The following is an 18,494-nucleotide window of genomic DNA, read 5'->3' as shown; positions in this document are numbered from 1 at the left end:
AAGAATACCAAAGAATTGTGTGATTTTCAGAGTTAACAGTACTCCACATCCTTGGAAGAAAGCATCATGTAAGCCAATCAGAAAATCTTACTCTCGCTGACTTGGGAAACTTGAGCTGCTAACTTAACATGGAAGTATACATTTTCCCAACAAATAATAGAAAAAAACTGTATTCAAGGTGTTCACCTCACAAGAATAATGCAGTCTAGAAAACCATGTACCACACAAAGAAACATAAAAAATAGGGTTTTGACTATCCATGTGTACTTAAACTTTAACATCCAGGAGATCCTACCATCTAGCTAAAGTTTCACCTCATATCAATGGCAAATTATAATCTTGTTTCCAAATCTTTTTTGGTGGTGGATTGTAAATAATCTAAGAACATCATCTGTCCAAAGAGCATTCTACTATTAACTCCTCCCGATAAACGACCTTTACTTCTGCAGCTCAAAGTTACCAGAAATTCTCTCTTCTTTTTTGTCTTTTCTCATTGAGTAGGCCAAGTAAAACAGAGCTGGTAGGCATAACCCCCTCAAATTTGAACAAACACTTGAATGCAACACTTCGGGTTGGATTGCCTCATTAAAATGTTCCCAATTGATTACTTTTATTGTTCAGTTTTTCAGTAGGCATGGAATAATAAGTACCAAAGAAACAGAAATCCTAAAATAACTAGTAAATCACTTGACAATTGAGAGACCATTACACGATGCTAAATAGAAACCACAGGAGCCAAGGCTGGCAGAAGAGTACTGTTCAAAATTACAAACTGAGCAGAGAATTATCTGTTCTCCAGAGCTCGTACTTTTTTCCCCCGTCTTTGCCCTCTATGGCTAAAATTGATTCCCCAGGGTTTTCAGCCCCAAGGCCATGATCTCTCAACCTGCCGACAAGTTGTGCCTTCTGTCATCATTTTTTCTATATTAGAGATCAGAAATGTTAAGTCACGTCCTGGAGAGTTTTCAAACTTTGTAGTTTTATTCAACTGATGACATGGCAAGAGTTTTTAGGGCAATATTACCAGTTATTTGTCAAAGTATTTAAACAATACTTAAGAATAAAGATTTTTTAAAGTTTTCTTTCTCATGAACATTTTTCTGATATTAACTAAGGCAACTGTTGTCCAAGCTTACTGTGCATAATTAACTGCAAGGAATGATTATTAGAAATGCATATTCTTGGGCCACACTAGATCTGCCAGATCTAAATTGCTACAGTTAGAGGTGGGCATCTTTTCTTTTTAACAAGTCCTCCAGTTGATCCTGAAGTAGGTGGTTGTTAGCTACATGCATAACAGAAATAGAGTGTGAATGGAAGTTGGGGCACAAAGAGAGGCAGTATTTACGATGCTGCAGTAAGTTTCTTAAACTCAGTTTAACAGCTGCCTTTATCACTGCCACTCACGACTACCACCTTAGGTTAAACTGAATAACCTCCTCAGCCTCAGCTTCTTCATCTAAGGAATGAAAATAATTATACCCACCTCAACATTGTTTTATGGATGAGTTTACAGTGTTGAAAACACTTAATCCCTCACGTCAAGCCAGAACCAAAAGAATCTTATGTAAATCTCTCTCTTGTAAAGTGGTTAGCAGAATTCTACACAATGCTCAGTAGTTTGGCTATTATTGCAACATAAGAAAGGAAATTTGATAGAAAATAGTGAATAATTTTATTTTTATAGTTGAGGTTAGAAGAAAAAGTATAAAGTATTTAAAATCAATGGAATTTTTAAAAAATCATTTAGAAATTGTTGGCATTTTCCACAAATACGTTTCCAAATCAGGAGAGTCTAATCTATTTGAAAAGTTCAGTAACTCCACTCATCAAAAACTGTATTACTTAACAATAGAACAAGCCATTTGTACATGGACTTTATCATTTTGTCCAACTTTTAGCTAAATCACTCCATGCCTTTATGCAAGTCACTAAGTTGCCTTCAGAATCAACTTTCCTATCAATGGAAATAATTATAAAGTGGTAACCCTTACCCAGATATTATATTACACTTTTAATAAAATGTTTAAGGTCTACAAGTTGAAAACAGTTACAAGTTTAAATTCACTATAATTTACTACAGGAAACGTGAAATGCATAAGAAGAGAAGACTAATCTGGTGACAAGATTTGAAAATGCTTTTGACTAAAAATGTCTAGCATTATATTGTGGGTATATCTCAAGCCGAAATAGAATAGAATTGAACTGACATGGAGCAATGAATGGGCAATAAAATGGGGATAGAATAAATGCAGTTAAGATGAAACCAAATAGAATCCATATTTTATCCATCCTCATCCATCTCCACAATAAGGTCACTTATTATCAGGATGTCTAACCTGGTTTCTACTTCTAATGTGAAGTAAGACATTCTGTCTTACTTCTGGTGGAAGTATTGATTAAATAGTGAAGAGTAAGCAAAAATATTCTGGGATGCTATCTTTCCAGACTTGTTCTTCTTTTTGTCAGATTCAAAGGAAAATGCAGACTGAAATGAATCCCTCATTGTTTTCTCTCAAGATGCTAATGTTATGGCTTAAGCAACTGTAATGCAAAGAGTCCAACAACCAAGAGAAGGTAAATGAAAAAACCTTTCCCAAATTGCATAAACCTAACTGGAGAAAACAAATGGTGCAGGTTGACTCTCTGGTTATCAAAAGAGGTAGTCTCTAAAATAGGTTTATTCTGGCAGAGCCTTAAAAAGGAAGACAACATTTTGAACAAGTCCCAAGAGAAAGTGGAAATTATTCTTGTTTCTCTGGTCTTTTCTCTCTGAGTCACTCAATTTAATGTCTAAATGATGTTTTAGTTCCACCTACTAAGTGCTAAGCCTTAGGAGATTGAAAAATGATTAAGGCTTGGTTCCTATGTTCAAAGAAATGAGAAGAGTGAAATACATACAAAATTAGCTCCAGAGAGAGTTATTTCTTTCTCATGATTATCCTAACACTAGCTTTATATTCCCAGTTCTATTTTCACTATAACTCCCTTTAAAAATCTTAACGGGGACATCTCACCATCTTGCATTCAAATATGCATAAAGCCAAACATATACTAATCTCCTCCCCCTAAAAAGCACTCCACATTCCAAACTTACTCACGACACTACTATTTTCTCAATAACTCATGCTGTAAAAGTTAACGTTTTTTATTCATCCTTTTGTTTCTTGTCTCATAGTCAGCTAGCCACAATGTCCTGTCAAATTTTCCTGAGGAAGCTACTCAAAAGAAAAAAAAAAAAAAGGTTGTCTTGATTCCTAGTACTAACTGTACTCTATTTCAAATCCTCTTGATCTTTTTCTATTATAGTCAGAAGTAATTAGGAAAATAGAGATCTGCCTCCCCCACACTCATGAACTTGGAGCTAAATGAATAACAACGTAGTAGATGCCATTGGAATGGCATTCTAGTTCACAAGGTTCACCACGGAGATCCCCAGACTTGGCACTGTTTCTGCTTTTCCTAAGGCACTATTGTTTGGTTAATCCAGCCCTTCTTTGAGCTACCTTGGTGTATTTCCAATAAATTACCTTTTCTTTGACTTATTGATTTCCATTACTTTCAACCAGAAGAACCTTAACCAATACAAAAAGAAATAAGATTGAGCATTACATGAATTAAATCAATACATAATGAGAGGAGATAGTCTCTCAAATGTATAATATTTTACTTAAAATATTACCAGAAAGCTTAATTGTGCTGTTGACACAAAGAAATAATGTATAAGTGTAAAAACAATTTTTATAGGGATCTAAAGTAGTTCTGGGTACATCAGAGAGACTGCAATTGGATCACTAAAAAAGTTTCTGTTTTCTGCGGTGGGGTAAGTATGTTTTATCTGATCACAAGGCAACCTAGATAAAATGTGCCTCAAGATCATCACCTTCCATTTGTTCTAATTATATGCCCACTAAACAAGCAATTGAGTACTACTTCAAGTCTCCACAAACAGGGTGACTTGTGTTGAGGATGTAAGCACTTTAAAGAGACAGCTTCTATTTTAAATTAACAATATCCCTATATATTCGGTTACTGCGAACCTCATACAGAGAGTCTGATCATTCCTAAGAACACCAATAAATGCAAGCTTATGTTCCTCAAATGCTAGGGAATTTAACATTAAGTGTCATGAATTCACAAGGAAAATATCAGTCTCTGAGCCCCTGATGCAACCTTCTCCCACTCTACTGCATCAAATTTTAAAGCTGTATGACTGCCTCTGCCCCACAAAAAATTCTCTGTTTATTCATTTATTTTTCAGCCTTTTTTAATCTGTCAAGAATATATTAGGTAATGAACTATCATGTTCATACTTACCACGATACTTTATGGGTAAGTATGAACATTGAACGTGTCCATAAGATGGATAATAACAAATAATTTATTAATATTATGCTAGTAAACATAACAAAGAACAAATAGAAGGTTCTATTAAGGCACTCAAAAAGGGACTTATCCTGGTCAGGGATATCAGGAAACACTTCCTGAGGAAATTGCATTAAAGTTGGACCTGAAAGATGGCCCCAGGTTACTCCTTCCAAATCTATTTTTCTGTCATTGCCAGTTTAATATTTAATAGAACTTTCAACACTTCTCTCACATTCAAAATCTCTACCCACTAAGAAAATAATTAAACTGAGGTGACATCAGGAACCACTAGACTAGGTGATCTCTTAGATCCCTTGTAGATCTAAAGATCTCATGTTTAGTTTTCAATATGTGCATAATGTTCCATCTTATGGGAGTCCTGCAGTTAGCTGGAGGTCCCTTATATTTTTGTATGTAAGAAAAGTAAATTGCAAAGAAATGTATGTGACTGGCCTACATTTCTAGGAAAATGATCAACTTAGTATAGGTGTTTTTGTTTATATAGTATCTTATGAACATAGAGAAATATGTGGAGAAATACAGCAAAGTATTATTAAAGGAAAGGAAAGAAATGAAGAAGAGAAAAAAAGGCTATTGAATAACTTAAAAATATCAAGGCTTAATTTTAATAAAAATTCAAAGGTACATATGCCATCTAATTGTGGTTTTGCCATTACTTTTAATGCCAAAAACAATTACTTTTGCACCAACGTAATATTTCTGCAAATCTGTAAAAACTGAAAATAGAGATTTTGGCATTTACCAAATAGAAATGTCATGGATAAATTACAGTATTGATTGATTAGTGACGAGATTATAGCAATTTGTATCATTAGTATCTGTTTTCATTTCAATACTATGCTTGCAATTGAGTAATGTTTAAATCTTTGTGATTTTTAAGTACAATCTGTGCTACCCATTCAAAGGCTCTCCTTAATTCAGCTTCATTCTCTCTCTTCAGTTTCCTACTGCTTCCCAAATGTATCCACCAAGCACTTTTTATCAGTAACCTCTAGTTTTATGGCTCTTGTGATAGATTTCAGGGTGTGTGGGGTAGGGGTGGCAGGGAAGTGAGGAAAGAAAAATGTCTTTGAATTCTACTATGCGGCAGGCCCCATGCTAGGTGCTTTTCATTCATAAATCCATTTAGTCCTTTCAATATGTTAAAACGGACATATTACCACCTTCTCTCTTTTACAGATAAGAAAACTGAGTTAAGTAACTTCCTTGAGTCCATGGCACCAAAGAAATAAAGCTGGAATTTTCACCCAGGACAGCCTATTTATAAAACTCATTCTTTTTTTTAAATATACTTTAAGGTCTGGGATACATGTACAGAATGTGCAGGTTTGTTACATAGGTATACATGTGCCATGGTGGTTTGCTGCACCCATCAACCCATCATCTACATTAGGTATTTCTCCTAATGCTATCCCTCCCCTACCCCTCCAACCCACGACAAGCCCCATTGTGAGATGTTCCCCTCCCTGTGTCCATGGGTTCTCATAGTTCAACTCCCACTTATGAGTGAGAACATGTGGTGTTTGTTTTTCTGTTCGTGTGTTAGTTTGTTGAGAATTATGGTTTTCAGCTTCATCCATGTCCCTGCAAAGGATATGAACTCATCCCTGATTCTTTACCCACCACACTTTGTCCTCTGCCTCCCTTTCCATGCTCATCTCCCATTAGTTCCCCAGTGGACTCTTCATTGCAGTCATACCAGTCATGTGGGACTGCTTGCATTTTCTTGCACATGCCATTCTTTTCTCTCACCCAGTCTCCTTTTCCCAACCTTGTCCTTGTCCTTGTCTTTCTCCTACTGCTGCTCCTTCTTCTCCTTCCTCCTCTCTTTCTCTCTCCCTCTCTCTCTCTCTCCATTTTACTTTGCTTGGAAGGTACTACTCCTACTCCATCTGTATATTAAGCAAATTTCTACTTGTTTCCTAAGGCTCAGCCCAGCTATCCTCTCCTGCAAGCCATCACTGGTATGACATCTCCAAACAGACTCAAGAGCTTCCTCTGTGCTCCCATTATGCCTACTTTTAGACCTCTATTGTGTCCCTTATCACTGCCAAAATTATTTGATTATTTAGCCACCAGCTCACTAAACTTTTACCTTCCCCACTCTAACTGTTGAGTCATCATCAAGCAGAAGCTGTAAGTTCTTTATAATTTCAAAGCCTCATGCAGGACCTGGAAGACATGAAAAATTTAATAAATGCGTGCTAAATGAATGAATAAATTAATTGTTCCCTTGAGTTCAGTACACAAATCCAGAGTAATTTACAGAGGACAGGTGAGTGAACAAGAAAGAATTAACATGATAGTTTGCCCTGTTCTTAAAAGACAGCATAGTCTCTCAGATAAGTTAATTGTCTGAGGGAGGTTTTGCATCAGAATAATTAGCTGGAAAGTACAAAGTTTCAGAGATATTATATATGCTTATATATACTAAGTTTTACATGGTGTGCCTGTAGAAGCTGAAGCCTAACTCAGGGATACCCAGCCATACCACAGATTTCCTTGTCCTTGGTGTGGCACAGAAGCTGGGATAATAGGTATTTCAATAATGACCCAAGTAGAAAAATGACTGATGATGACAAGAGACTCCTTAGTTCTTATTACTATGGGAAAGGAGGATCCCCTTCCAATAAAAATTAGATTTAATTTCCTGTCTGTTCAGTGGATGAAACCTGAGAATTGAATTTGAATTAATAGAGATTGTAAAAACTAATACTTCTTACTTTACCAGATTTGGTATAAGTTAGGACTACTGGATTCCAAGCAACACAAAAGTACATTCAGCAACTTAAACAAGAAACACTGAAGGAGGTTTTGCACAGAAAGAACAGCCAAAAAATAAAGCCTTGGAACCAACAAGAACTAGTAAAGCTCTGAGGTTCTAGGAAACAGGAGTCAATGACCTTGTCTGAGTGCCATCTTTGAGCTGAATTCGCTCCAATTATTTTCTTGTTACTCAACCTAACAGAGAATCTGATTGGTCCAGCATGGTTTACTATATCCATGAATTAGCTAAGGGAGATTGGAGTATTTTTAGGTACAGTCCCACTAAGACTCCAATCAAATAAGGATGACAAGTTCCCCATAGAAATACTGGGGTATAGAAACCATAAAATGAGGAAACAGATAAATACATTTGGGATGACAAAAATAATATATCCACTACTTAATTATAGTCCTACTTTGCATTATTTCGGTATAAGCTCCATGGAGACAGGAACTTTGACTAATCTTATTTCCTACTATATCCTCATCACTATAATATTAACTAGCATACAGTACGCATTCAATAAATATTAGTTAAGTTAATTTAATACCTTGTTTCTAAATAAATTGCCCTTTGGTTACACTAGCTAGATATCATGTAGGTTCAAGAAAGAAAAATACATACAGTCATTAAATGTTTATAAAAGTAAAACTATAGAAAAAAATCAAAGCCTGGGGCAGATTCAAACTGAGAACCCTGAATGGTCAGAGACCCATAAGAGGGCTCCAGAGGTTTATAAAGATAAAGAGCATAGTACATGTTAGAAGGAAGGCATGGGAAAGCTGGGAGAAGGGAAGTTATGTTCGTTGAGTGCCTGCGTTCTGACAGCTGTTCTGGTAGGTGCTTTTGCATATGCTGTTTTATTAATATGGTATACCAAAACTGTGCGGAATATACAAAAAGTAATGACTATCATAGAATGCGGACTGCATTTCCCTCATAGTCATCTATATGGCTAGCTCTTGACCTCAGGTACCCTCCACTAAGCACACATTTGTTTTGCATAGTGAAGCCACTGCCTCTAGTAAAGAGCAAAGGGTCAGCATTGCTGGTCAAAGAAACGTCAATCTTTTCCAGTCCATCTCTGCCTCACCTTCAGGCACACCCACTGCAGGAAATAATGCCAAGCACTTTATATGTGCCTGCATGAACATTCATTCTTTGGATTATTGGATAAAGAAAATGTACCATGGAATAATATTTAGCCATAAAAAGAATGAAATCATGTCTTTTGCAGCAACATGGATGGGAATGAAGACCATTATCTTAGGTGAAACAACTCAGACACAGAAAATCAAAGACCTCATGTCCTCATTGACAAATGGGAGCTAAATAATGTGTCCACGTGGACACAGAGTGTAGAATAAAAGACACTGGAGACTCGGAAAGGTGGGAGGGTGGGAAGGAGGTGAGAGAGGAGAAATTGTTTAGCAGGTACATTGTACATTATGTAGGTAATGGTTACACTAAACCCATGGATATATTGCACCATTATGCAAAAAAATTAATACAAAATACATTATACAAAAAAATTAATAAAGTGTGCAAATGCCACAACCAACTTACCTTTTTGGGGTTATTCCTTCTCCAGTATCCCCCAAAGTTGTTAGCAACAAACTACTCACTCTGTCCTAAAATAAAGTCTGCTGGTTTAAGGCAGCAAAGAAGTTATTTCCAGTTGGTTCTCTCTACTGACAGTGAGGTCCAGAAAAAACATAAAGAACTTCACATTACATAGCCCATGCTTATTTTACAGATGACAAAACAGAGGCTTAGATAAGAAAAGAGAGTTGCCCAGTATCTCACAGCTAGTTAGTGTTAGGGCCAGGACTTTAACCTGGATCTCCCATTTTCTAATTCAGTTCTTTTCTTATTTCACCAGAGTTTGCTCAGATGTTGGAATTCCATGGTAGCTTTAAATTGTTTACAATAAATAATGGATTAACTGCCTTAATTATGGATTAATATATTTTTTCACTTAATTTAATTATTGATCTCTGTCAGAACATTTTTCACAATCAAATGATTTCCAATACAACAGAGCACTTTTACCTGCTCATAAGAACCCAAGACCAAATCACGGATTTATCATAAGGTATTTTAATTAGAGGGTGCTCTTTTTTATATTTGAGGTCTCACCAAGATGGTGGTATGCTCTTTCTAATTATATAAGATGGTGATGAGGTCCATGAACCCAAGAAGTGATAGCAACTGTCCACTATTATCTCTGGAGATTTTTTAGATCAATACAACCTCAATCATTCAGATAAGGATGTTCCTTGGTAGCCAATCCAATAGCACCATCTGGTTGACAGAAGCAAAGGCAAGCAACAGAAACTATGAGTCCAGAATAAATTGTTATGATTCCAGAGTTTCTCACTCACATTTTAGATTCAAAATTTATGGAATGAAAATGTAATTCTCTTGGCCTTTTTCTTTAATTATCATATCAGTCAGATTTCTGACTTGCAAACAACAAAATCTACTCTAGCTAAAGTTTAAAAAAAATTCTTAAAAATAACACTTAACTACACCAAAGCTTGATCCTTAAAATACAAGAATGATAAATTGGACTTTATCAAAACTTAAAAATTTGACTTCAAAGGAATTGTTAAGAACATGAAAACATAAAACACTGACTGGCAGAAAATATTTGTAAATCATATTACTGGTAAAGACACGTATCCAGAATACATCAAGAACTTTGGTGATCTGCAGATGGTCTCCCTGAAGTATTCAACACTCGCATGTGAAGAAGTTACCCAAGGCTAGGAAAAGAACCACCTGGAAAGATCAGAGGGAACAGAAAAACTAAAAGACCTCCTAATTCACAGAGTATTAGAGTCAGAAGAGCCTTGCTTCAATAGTGGGAAATAATTAGCCGTAGTCTATATGTGGGTCTGATTCCACCTAAGACGTCATAAGAGCAAGATCCAAAAGGCTCAAACTGTTACCAAGTAATTAGCTGTGACCTAGAACAATGCTTAAGGATATTTATAATAAAACAAAAATCTCTAGCATCAAATAAATCACAGTGTCTGACATCCAGTAAAAATTACCAGGCATGCAAAGAAGCAGGAAATATAATTGATAATGTGGAGAAAAATAAGTCAATCAAAACTAACCTGGAACTGACTCAAATTTTAGAATTGACAAGGAAATTAAAGTAGTTATTTCATAAGTTCAAGCAGTTGAGTCATGAGAGATATTTTTTAAAACAAGCATTAAACTTATGGAGATAAAAACTACAATGTCTGATATTAAAAATCTGCTGGATGGGATTAACTCCAAAGTATATATTGCAGAAGAAAAGAGCAGTGAACTCAAACACATAGCAATGGAAACTCTGTAAAATGAAACATGAAAAGAAAAATATTTTTTTAACAGAAAACTATGTGAAAATCAGTGGTTAAAATCTTCTAAATTTGATAAAAACTATAAACCAATAGTAGAAGCAAGCTCAATGATCCTCAAGCACAAGAAACATGAAGAAAACTACACCAAGGAATATTATAATAAAATTGCCCAAAACCATTAATAAAGAGAAAAATCTTGAAAATTGAGAAAAAAAGGAAACATGTAGAAAGAAAAAAGATGAGGATGAAAGGATGATTAAGGATTAAGGATAAACATATTTAAACTACTAGAAAAAAATCTGTCAATCTAGGATTCTGTAACAAGGAAATCTTTCAAAAAATTAGCCATTAGAGAAATGCAAGTTGTAGTTACCATGAGATGATACTACCTGCCTATAAGAATGGCTACAATTTGAAAGACTAGCCTTGGCAAATGTTGGTGAGGTCCTCAAAGAATTGAAACTCCTATACACGGCTGGTGGGAATATAAAATGTTGCAACCACTTTGATAAACAATTTTGAAGCTTCATGAAAAGCCTAACATACACTCACTGCATGATCCACTATTGGATCCCCTTTTTCCCCCAAGAGAAATGACAACATATGCCCATAAAACTTTTGCACATGAATGCTCTTAGCAGCTTTATTTTGTAGTAGCTAAAAACAAACCCAAATATTCTGATATTCATGCAGGTGAGTGAGTAAAAAACATTGTAGTACATTCATACCATGGAATTCTCAGCAATGAAAAGAAATGAACCATTGATTGCCAAACACAGCAATATGGAGGAACCTCAAAATAATTATGTTTGGTGAAAGAAGCTAGACAAAAAATAATCCATACTGTATGATTCCGTTTGTATAAAATTTTAGAATTCAAACTAATGTATAGTGACAGAAATAGATCAAGAGTCAACTAGAGACAGAGAGAGCAGGCAAAAAGGAGAGATAATGAAAAGGCATTAAGAAATATTGAGTGTGCATGTTCTCACTTATAAATGGGAGTTGAACAATGAGAACACATGGACACAGGGAGGGGAACATCACACACTGGGGCCCATCGTGGGGTGGAGGGCAAGGGGAGGGAGAGCATTAGGACCAATACCTAATGCATGTGGGGCTTAAAACCTAGATGGCGGGTTGATAGGTGTGGCAAACCACCATGGCACATACATACCTATGTAACAAACCTGCATGTTCTGCATATGTATCTCAGAACTTAAAGTAAAATAAAATAAAGAAACATTGGGTGTGATGGCTAGATTAACTATCTTGACTCTGGTAATAGTTTCACAGATGTATACATATGTAAAAGTGCATAAAATTAAATACTTTATGAGTACAATTTATTGGATGTCAATTATACATTAATAAACTTTTTAAAATATATGTGTTTTATATTTATCAAAGTTGTATAAATTTAGCAAAATCAATACTGAGGCATACATCACCATCTTAGGATAAACTGGAATACATGAATAAATCAGAAATTTGATTTAAAAATATAAGTAAATAAACAATGACGATTTGTATTTCTCAGAACTTATCTGAGGAATATAACAATAAGCATATAGATGTGTTTCCAGGAACATGACAGAGACAGGCTGATGAGAAAACCACAGCTACCACAGCTGCCTCTGAGCACCGTATGCTGGAACGCATCTCTGATTATATCACTACAACCCAGAACAATGCCATTTTTTCATTAGGAACTTTTGCATAAATCATTGCCCTCCCCGCCAACAAAGCCAAATACCTCTTCCAACATTTTCATCAGGAAAATGCAAACTTCACTGCTCCCTCATACTGGATGCTTTTGAACTAAAGTTTCAATTGGGTTTATCTGACTGGTGGGGCTTGGGTCAAGTGCCTGTATCTAGATGCAAGCGAGGCTGGGAATTCAAGTTCAAAATCCATGTAGGGCAGGAAATACTCATAACGTGTCAGTTTCTCCATCATTTCTGAAGGCCATTTAGAAGATAATGGGTAGCTGCAAATAATGATAGTTGTCAATGACAATAATTATTCAGAATTAGACCTAGGCCAAACTACTAACATTTCTTTAAGCATCACTTTCTAGGAAAGAAAATTTTGTACACTACAGTATTTCAAACTTCAGATGCAACACCTTTTTAATGTTTATTATTGATACTAAAGTGATGAATTATAGTTTCACTTTCAGAATGGCATCAAAAGAATATGAAATATATTAGGAATACTTTAGATGCACATAGTCTATTCATTTTTAAAGAATTTTCATATAACTTATCTGTAGTTTCAGAAAGTGGGATTACACCTTGGGCAAAATGCAATCAGTTCTCCAGAAGTTGAATTAAAGTATTAAATAGCAACTCTGATAAGGCAAAATTAATAATTAATGTGTAAAGATGGGACAGTTATACAAAGAGCAAGGAACAACTTGGCACAAGTTAATAAACACATCTAATTTTCTACAGAAACTCATCAAGAAACTTAAGATTGTATTCTGATTTTGTAAGACCATTTCAGAAGAAAATCTTAACTCTGCTGGTTTCACTCACATAATTGGTGAGAGAAGGGTAGGAACTAAAGATGCTTTTAAGGCTTTCATTTGGAATTTATAAAAACCTTAAAAAACACAAGAGGAGAAAATGTTGAGGTTAAGATAATGAGCTGAATTTGGTAAATTTAGATTTAAAGGGCCTGCAGGTCACCCACCTGGAAAGGTTCAGCATTCAGAAATGTTGGTCGGGAATTTAGGAAACACGTAATTGTCAGTGTCAGTTCTCAATCTTTATTTTGTTTGTATTTTGTAATAAAGAGAATTTAGTTCAGAAAAAAAAATAGCTGAAGCTTAATAAGTTAGAAACTTAGTTCTCTCTCACATCTGTTAAATACAGCAGTTGGGCAGCTATGAGGCTACACAGAATGAGACCCTGTTCCTTTTCTTACGTGACTTCCTTTCCCAAGGTCCAACATGGCTGCTGGTGCCTCAGCCATCATATCTGTATTCCAGTCATCTAGAAAAAAGAAAGAAGAAAAAGTAGCAAGCCATTCCCTTTGGAGACACTTTCAGTAAGCTGGACATTACTTCCACCTTCATTCCATTGGCCAGAACACAGTAAATGGCCACACCTATCTACAAGAATGGTTGGGAAATATAGTCTTTATTCTAAACACGCATCTACCTACTTGAAAAATCTGGTCTTCTTTTACTAAGGAAAAGGAAGAGAACAGATATTGAGCAATAATTAGCATTTGGCTAATATACCTAGGACAAATGGCCCTAGCAATACTATCTCTCCCACTAAAGAAATTAAGTGGCAGTAACAGCATCATCATAGAGATCACTGCAAATCTAGTCTAATTTATAAAATTAGAAACTCACAATAGTTGGTACCTTGAGAAATATTAGTGACAAATCTCTGGAAAGACACAACAGACCACAACATACAAAAATGTCAGGGCATCATGACTATAGAGAACCATATATAGTTCTTAAACTATATGGCACTTAAACTATCATAGCATTACCAACAGCAATCTACTGCTACTAATCAGTTTTTATAGGGGAAAATGAACAAATTTCAGTCACATAGATAGCATGTATAATGGCCTGGGTCTGACATATAATTACGATATGAAATTAGAAACGGTGGCTAACAGTTACCAAAGGTATAAAACTCTAATTTTGGATGACCATTTGGTTGGCCAGTTCAAACTACAGCATAGCCATAAGAGTTTTGACAAAATTATTTAAGACATCCTTCTAAATGAGAACTTTATGGTGTTTTATATCACACATTCCTCTAGGAAAAAAATTCAAAAGCTACATGCTGTGATTATTCAGATACAAAAAGAAAACTGGAAGAAACAACAATCAGGAAGAAGAAAAAAGGCTAAACTCTGTAAATGGAATAACTGCTATCATTTTTCTTTGCCATTACCTTGACAATAAAAGGGTTCTATGGAGGCTCCTGATTTATGGTCCTTTCAGGCAGTCACTGCTGAACAAAGCCACATTGATTTCCCTCGATTCAAGGTGGGGCAGTTCAAGGCCACTAACAATTGCAATTCACACATCTATTGGTTGATATCTGTGAATTGCATCTGACCCAGACCAAATTTATGAATTGGGCTGATCTTAGTCTACTTGTCTTATCATCGACAAATAGAAACCTTTACTTTACAATAAGTCATGAGCACACCGTGGACTTCTGACCTATGCCTGTGCTAGCTCTCTGGTTTGGAGACCTTAAGACTCTCTTTGAAGATTATGCACCAATAAAGTATATTAGTCTCTGATACAACTAAACGTTTAACTGCTGAGAACAGTATGATTACAGCAAGACTAACTTAAAAGAATTTAGTGAAAAAGTTCAATGTGTTTGTCTTGGACTTTCCTTAGGTTAGTGTTATTAATAAAGTGGAATTATAAGGTCCTTTATGAAATATTTCCTAATTTATAAAACATCATATGGAAAATATGTAGAGAAATAAAATAGGGATATAGAAAAGACTAAGCCAAAACTCAGCACCAATAGACATATGTTAATATATGCATAAAGACAAAGAATAGAGACAGGAAAAGGACATTAGAAAAAGCAAGCTAATATTTTAATAAATAACTGATATAGAATAAGAAAAGCCTGACATCATAGATGTGGTAAAGAGATGAATTGGAAAAATATTGAAGAATCAAAGAAAAAGTGAAGTCTTAACTATATAGCTGGGGTCTATCATTTAAAAACTTTCTGCAGAAGATAGCATGAGCTGAGTTGTGAAGGACAAGTAAGGGATGATAGAACAGCATATATAAAGATAGCAAGACCTGATCCAGTAGCCCATGTGGAGCACTGCATGCAAAAGATGAGGTGGGGGTATGAGGTAGAGATAACCAGAGTTCAAATCATCATGTGCTTAATTCAGTAAGGCAGAGTTTAGTTTTGTCCTAAAGGCTCTACAGAACTACTGAAGGAGTTTAAACAGAGAAGTAATATGATCAGATATGCATGTTAGAAAAATCACCAAAGCAAAGAGAAGAGCACATAGGAATGTGGTCAGAGGAGACAGAAAGACAATAACATAGGTTAGAAGTGAAAGGATTGTGAACTTAAAGACACTGGGAAAGAGGAAAAGGCGCAATTAAATTCAAGAGTTTGTTAGAAAATAGAAGGTGTAGGCATTGTGAATCAATTGGATGAGGTGGTGAGAGAGAAAGAATAAGAAAGAGAGAAGTATAAGAAGTCATCAACCTAACTTAAACCCACTGACTGCATTAGACAGATCATTGAGGCAGAAAACTAACAAAAAAATTCTGGACTTAAATATGACACTTGACAAATGGTACCTAATAGACACCTACAAAATACTCCACCCAGCAACCATAGAATGTACATCTTTCACATCTACACACAGAACATACTCAAAGGTCAACCACATGCTCAGCCATTCAAATTTATTGGATTTCAATAAATTCAAAAACATAGAAATACTCTCATACCACAGTGGAATGAAACAGAAAGCAACATCAAGAAGATCTCTCGAAACCACAGAATTACATGAAATTAATAACACCCTGCTCCTCCTAAATGACTTTTGGGTAAACAATGAAATTAAGGAAGAAATTTTTTTAATTTCCTTGAAATAAATGAAAACAGAGATACAACATAGCAAAACCTCTGTGATGCAGCAAAAGCAATGTTATGACAAAAGATTATAGCACTAAATACCCACCTCAAAAAGCTAGAAAGATCTCAAATTAACGATCTAACATCACACCTACAGGCACTAGAAAAAGGTAAATAAACTAACCCCACAGCTAGCAAAAGGAAAGAAATAACTAACAGAGTGGAACTGAATGAAATGAGACACAAAAATCTATACAAAAAACATCAACAAAACTAAAAGTGGGTTCTTTGAAAGAATAAACAAGATCAAGAGGCCACTACCTAGATTAACAACAAGAAGAGAGAGATCAAAATAAGCACAATCAGAAACAACAAAAGTGACATTAGCACCAATCCCACAGAAATACAAAAGATTCTCAGAGACGACTATGAACACATCTACACACACAAAATACAAAATCTAGAGGAAACACATAAATTCCTAGAAACACACAATCTACTAACATTTAATCAGAAAGAAATATTGAAACCTTTAACAGACCAATATCAAGTTCCAAAATTGAATCAGTAATTTAAAAAAACCTACCAACCAAAAAAAGCACTACAGCAAATAGATTCACAGCAAAATTCTACCAGACATACAAAGAAGAGCTTGTTTCAATTCTACAGAAATTACTCCAAAAACAGAAAGAGGAAGGACTCCTTCCTAACTCATTCTATGAAGCCAGCATTCACCTGATACCAAAACCTGGAAAAGACACAAAGAAAAAAAAACAAAATGCAGGCCAATATTCCTGATCAACATAGACACAAAAATCTTCAACAAGATACTAGCAAATCAAATTCAACAGCATATTGAAAAGTTAATTCACCGTGATGATGTAGCCTTCATTCCTAGGATGTAAAGTTCACGCAACATACACATATCAATAAATTTGATTTACCACATAAAGAGAATTAACGACAAAACATATGATCATTGTAAAAGAGGTAGAAAAAGCTTTAGATAAAATCCAACATCGCTTAATGATTTAAAAAAAAAAACTCAACAAACTAGGCACTGAAGCAATGTACCTGAAAATAAGAAGAGTCATCTATGACAAATGCACAACCAGCATCATACTAAACAGGCCAAAAAAAAAAAAAAGAAGCATTCCCATTGAGAACTGGAACAAGACAAGGATGACTATTCTTACCACTCCAATTCAACCAATTCAACATAGTACTAGAAGTACCAGGCAGACCAATCAAGCAAGATAAGGAAATAAAAGGCATCCAAATAGGTAAAGAAGAAGTCTAACTACCTCTCTTCACTGATAATATGATTCTATGCCTAGAAAACCCTAAAGACCCTGCCAAAACCTCTGGAAGAGATAAACACTTTCAGTAAAGTTTCACAATACAAAATCAATGTACAAAAATCCAGAGCATTTCTATATACCAATAATGTTCAAGCTGAGAGCCTAATCAAGAATGCAGTCTCACTTACAATAGCTACAAAAAAAAATACCTACGAATACATCTACCTAAGGAGGTGAGAGATTGCTACAAGGAGAACTACAAAACACTCCTCAAAGGAATCATAGATGACACAAACAAATGGAAAAACATTTTATGTTCATGGATTGGAAGAATCAATATTATTAAAATGGCCACACTTCCCAAAGCAAGCTACAGATTCAACACTATTCCTATCAAACAACCAATGTCATTTTTTACAGAACTAGAAAAAACTATTCTACAATTCATATGGAACCAAAAAAGAGCTTGAGAAGCCAAAGGAATACTAAGCAAAAAGAACAAAGCTGGAAACATAACATCACCCAACTTAAAACTATACTATAAAGCTACAGTAACAAAAACAGCATGCTACTGCTACAAAAACAGGCATATAGACCAATGAAACAGAATAGAGAGCCCAGAAACAGTGCCACGTATAGCCATCTGATCTTTGACAAACTCAACAAAAACAAGAAATGGGGAAAGAACTTCCTATTCAATAAATGGTCCTGGGATATCTGACTAGCCATATGCAGAAAAATGACACTGGACTCCTACCTTTCACCATACACAAAAAGCCACTGAAGATGGATTAAAGATTTAATGTAAGACCTCAAACTATAAGAATCCTAGAGGAAAGCCTAAGAAACACCATTCTGGACATTGGCCTTGGGAAAGAATTTATGACTAAGTCCTCAAAAGCACTTGCAACAGAAACAAAAGTTCACAAGTGGGACCTAATTAAACTAAAGAGCTGCACAGCAAAAGAAACTATCAACAGAGTACACAGACAACCTACAGAATGGGAGAAAATATTTGCAAACTATGCATCCAACAAAGGTCTACTATCTGGAATCTATAAGCAACTTCAAC

The 18,494-nt window shown here is 35.3% G+C and overlaps 1 protein-coding gene across 5 annotated transcripts in view; it reads right to left on the bottom strand.

Annotated features, from left to right (window-relative positions):
- CPS1 (carbamoyl-phosphate synthase 1) overlaps positions 1-18,494 on the bottom strand; it is a 201,593-nt gene that overhangs the window by 146,895 nt on the left and 36,204 nt on the right. Inside the window, exons 2-3 of one of the 5 annotated variants that reach the window (XM_063790723.1) lie at positions 13,210-13,511; positions 12,269-12,502 (exon numbers count right to left, since the gene is read on the bottom strand). The exons of 1 other annotated variant lie outside the window; for it this stretch is intronic. In XM_063790723.1, coding sequence (XP_063646793.1) covers positions 12,269-12,286 — 18 coding nt within the window. In that variant the 5' untranslated portion in view covers positions 12,287-12,502; positions 13,210-13,511. The remainder of the gene's footprint in view (positions 1-12,268; positions 12,503-13,209; positions 13,512-18,494) is intronic. 3 more of the 5 variants (XM_063790722.1, XM_063790724.1, XM_063790725.1) reach the window with 3 other exon arrangements.

This window comes from Pan troglodytes, chromosome 13, assembly GCF_028858775.2.
Source record: "Pan troglodytes isolate AG18354 chromosome 13, NHGRI_mPanTro3-v2.0_pri, whole genome shotgun sequence".
Lineage (NCBI taxonomy): Eukaryota > Metazoa > Chordata > Mammalia > Primates > Hominidae > Pan > Pan troglodytes.
Note: the sequence above shows the minus strand (reverse complement) of the source record. Positions and strands in the feature narration are given on the sequence as shown.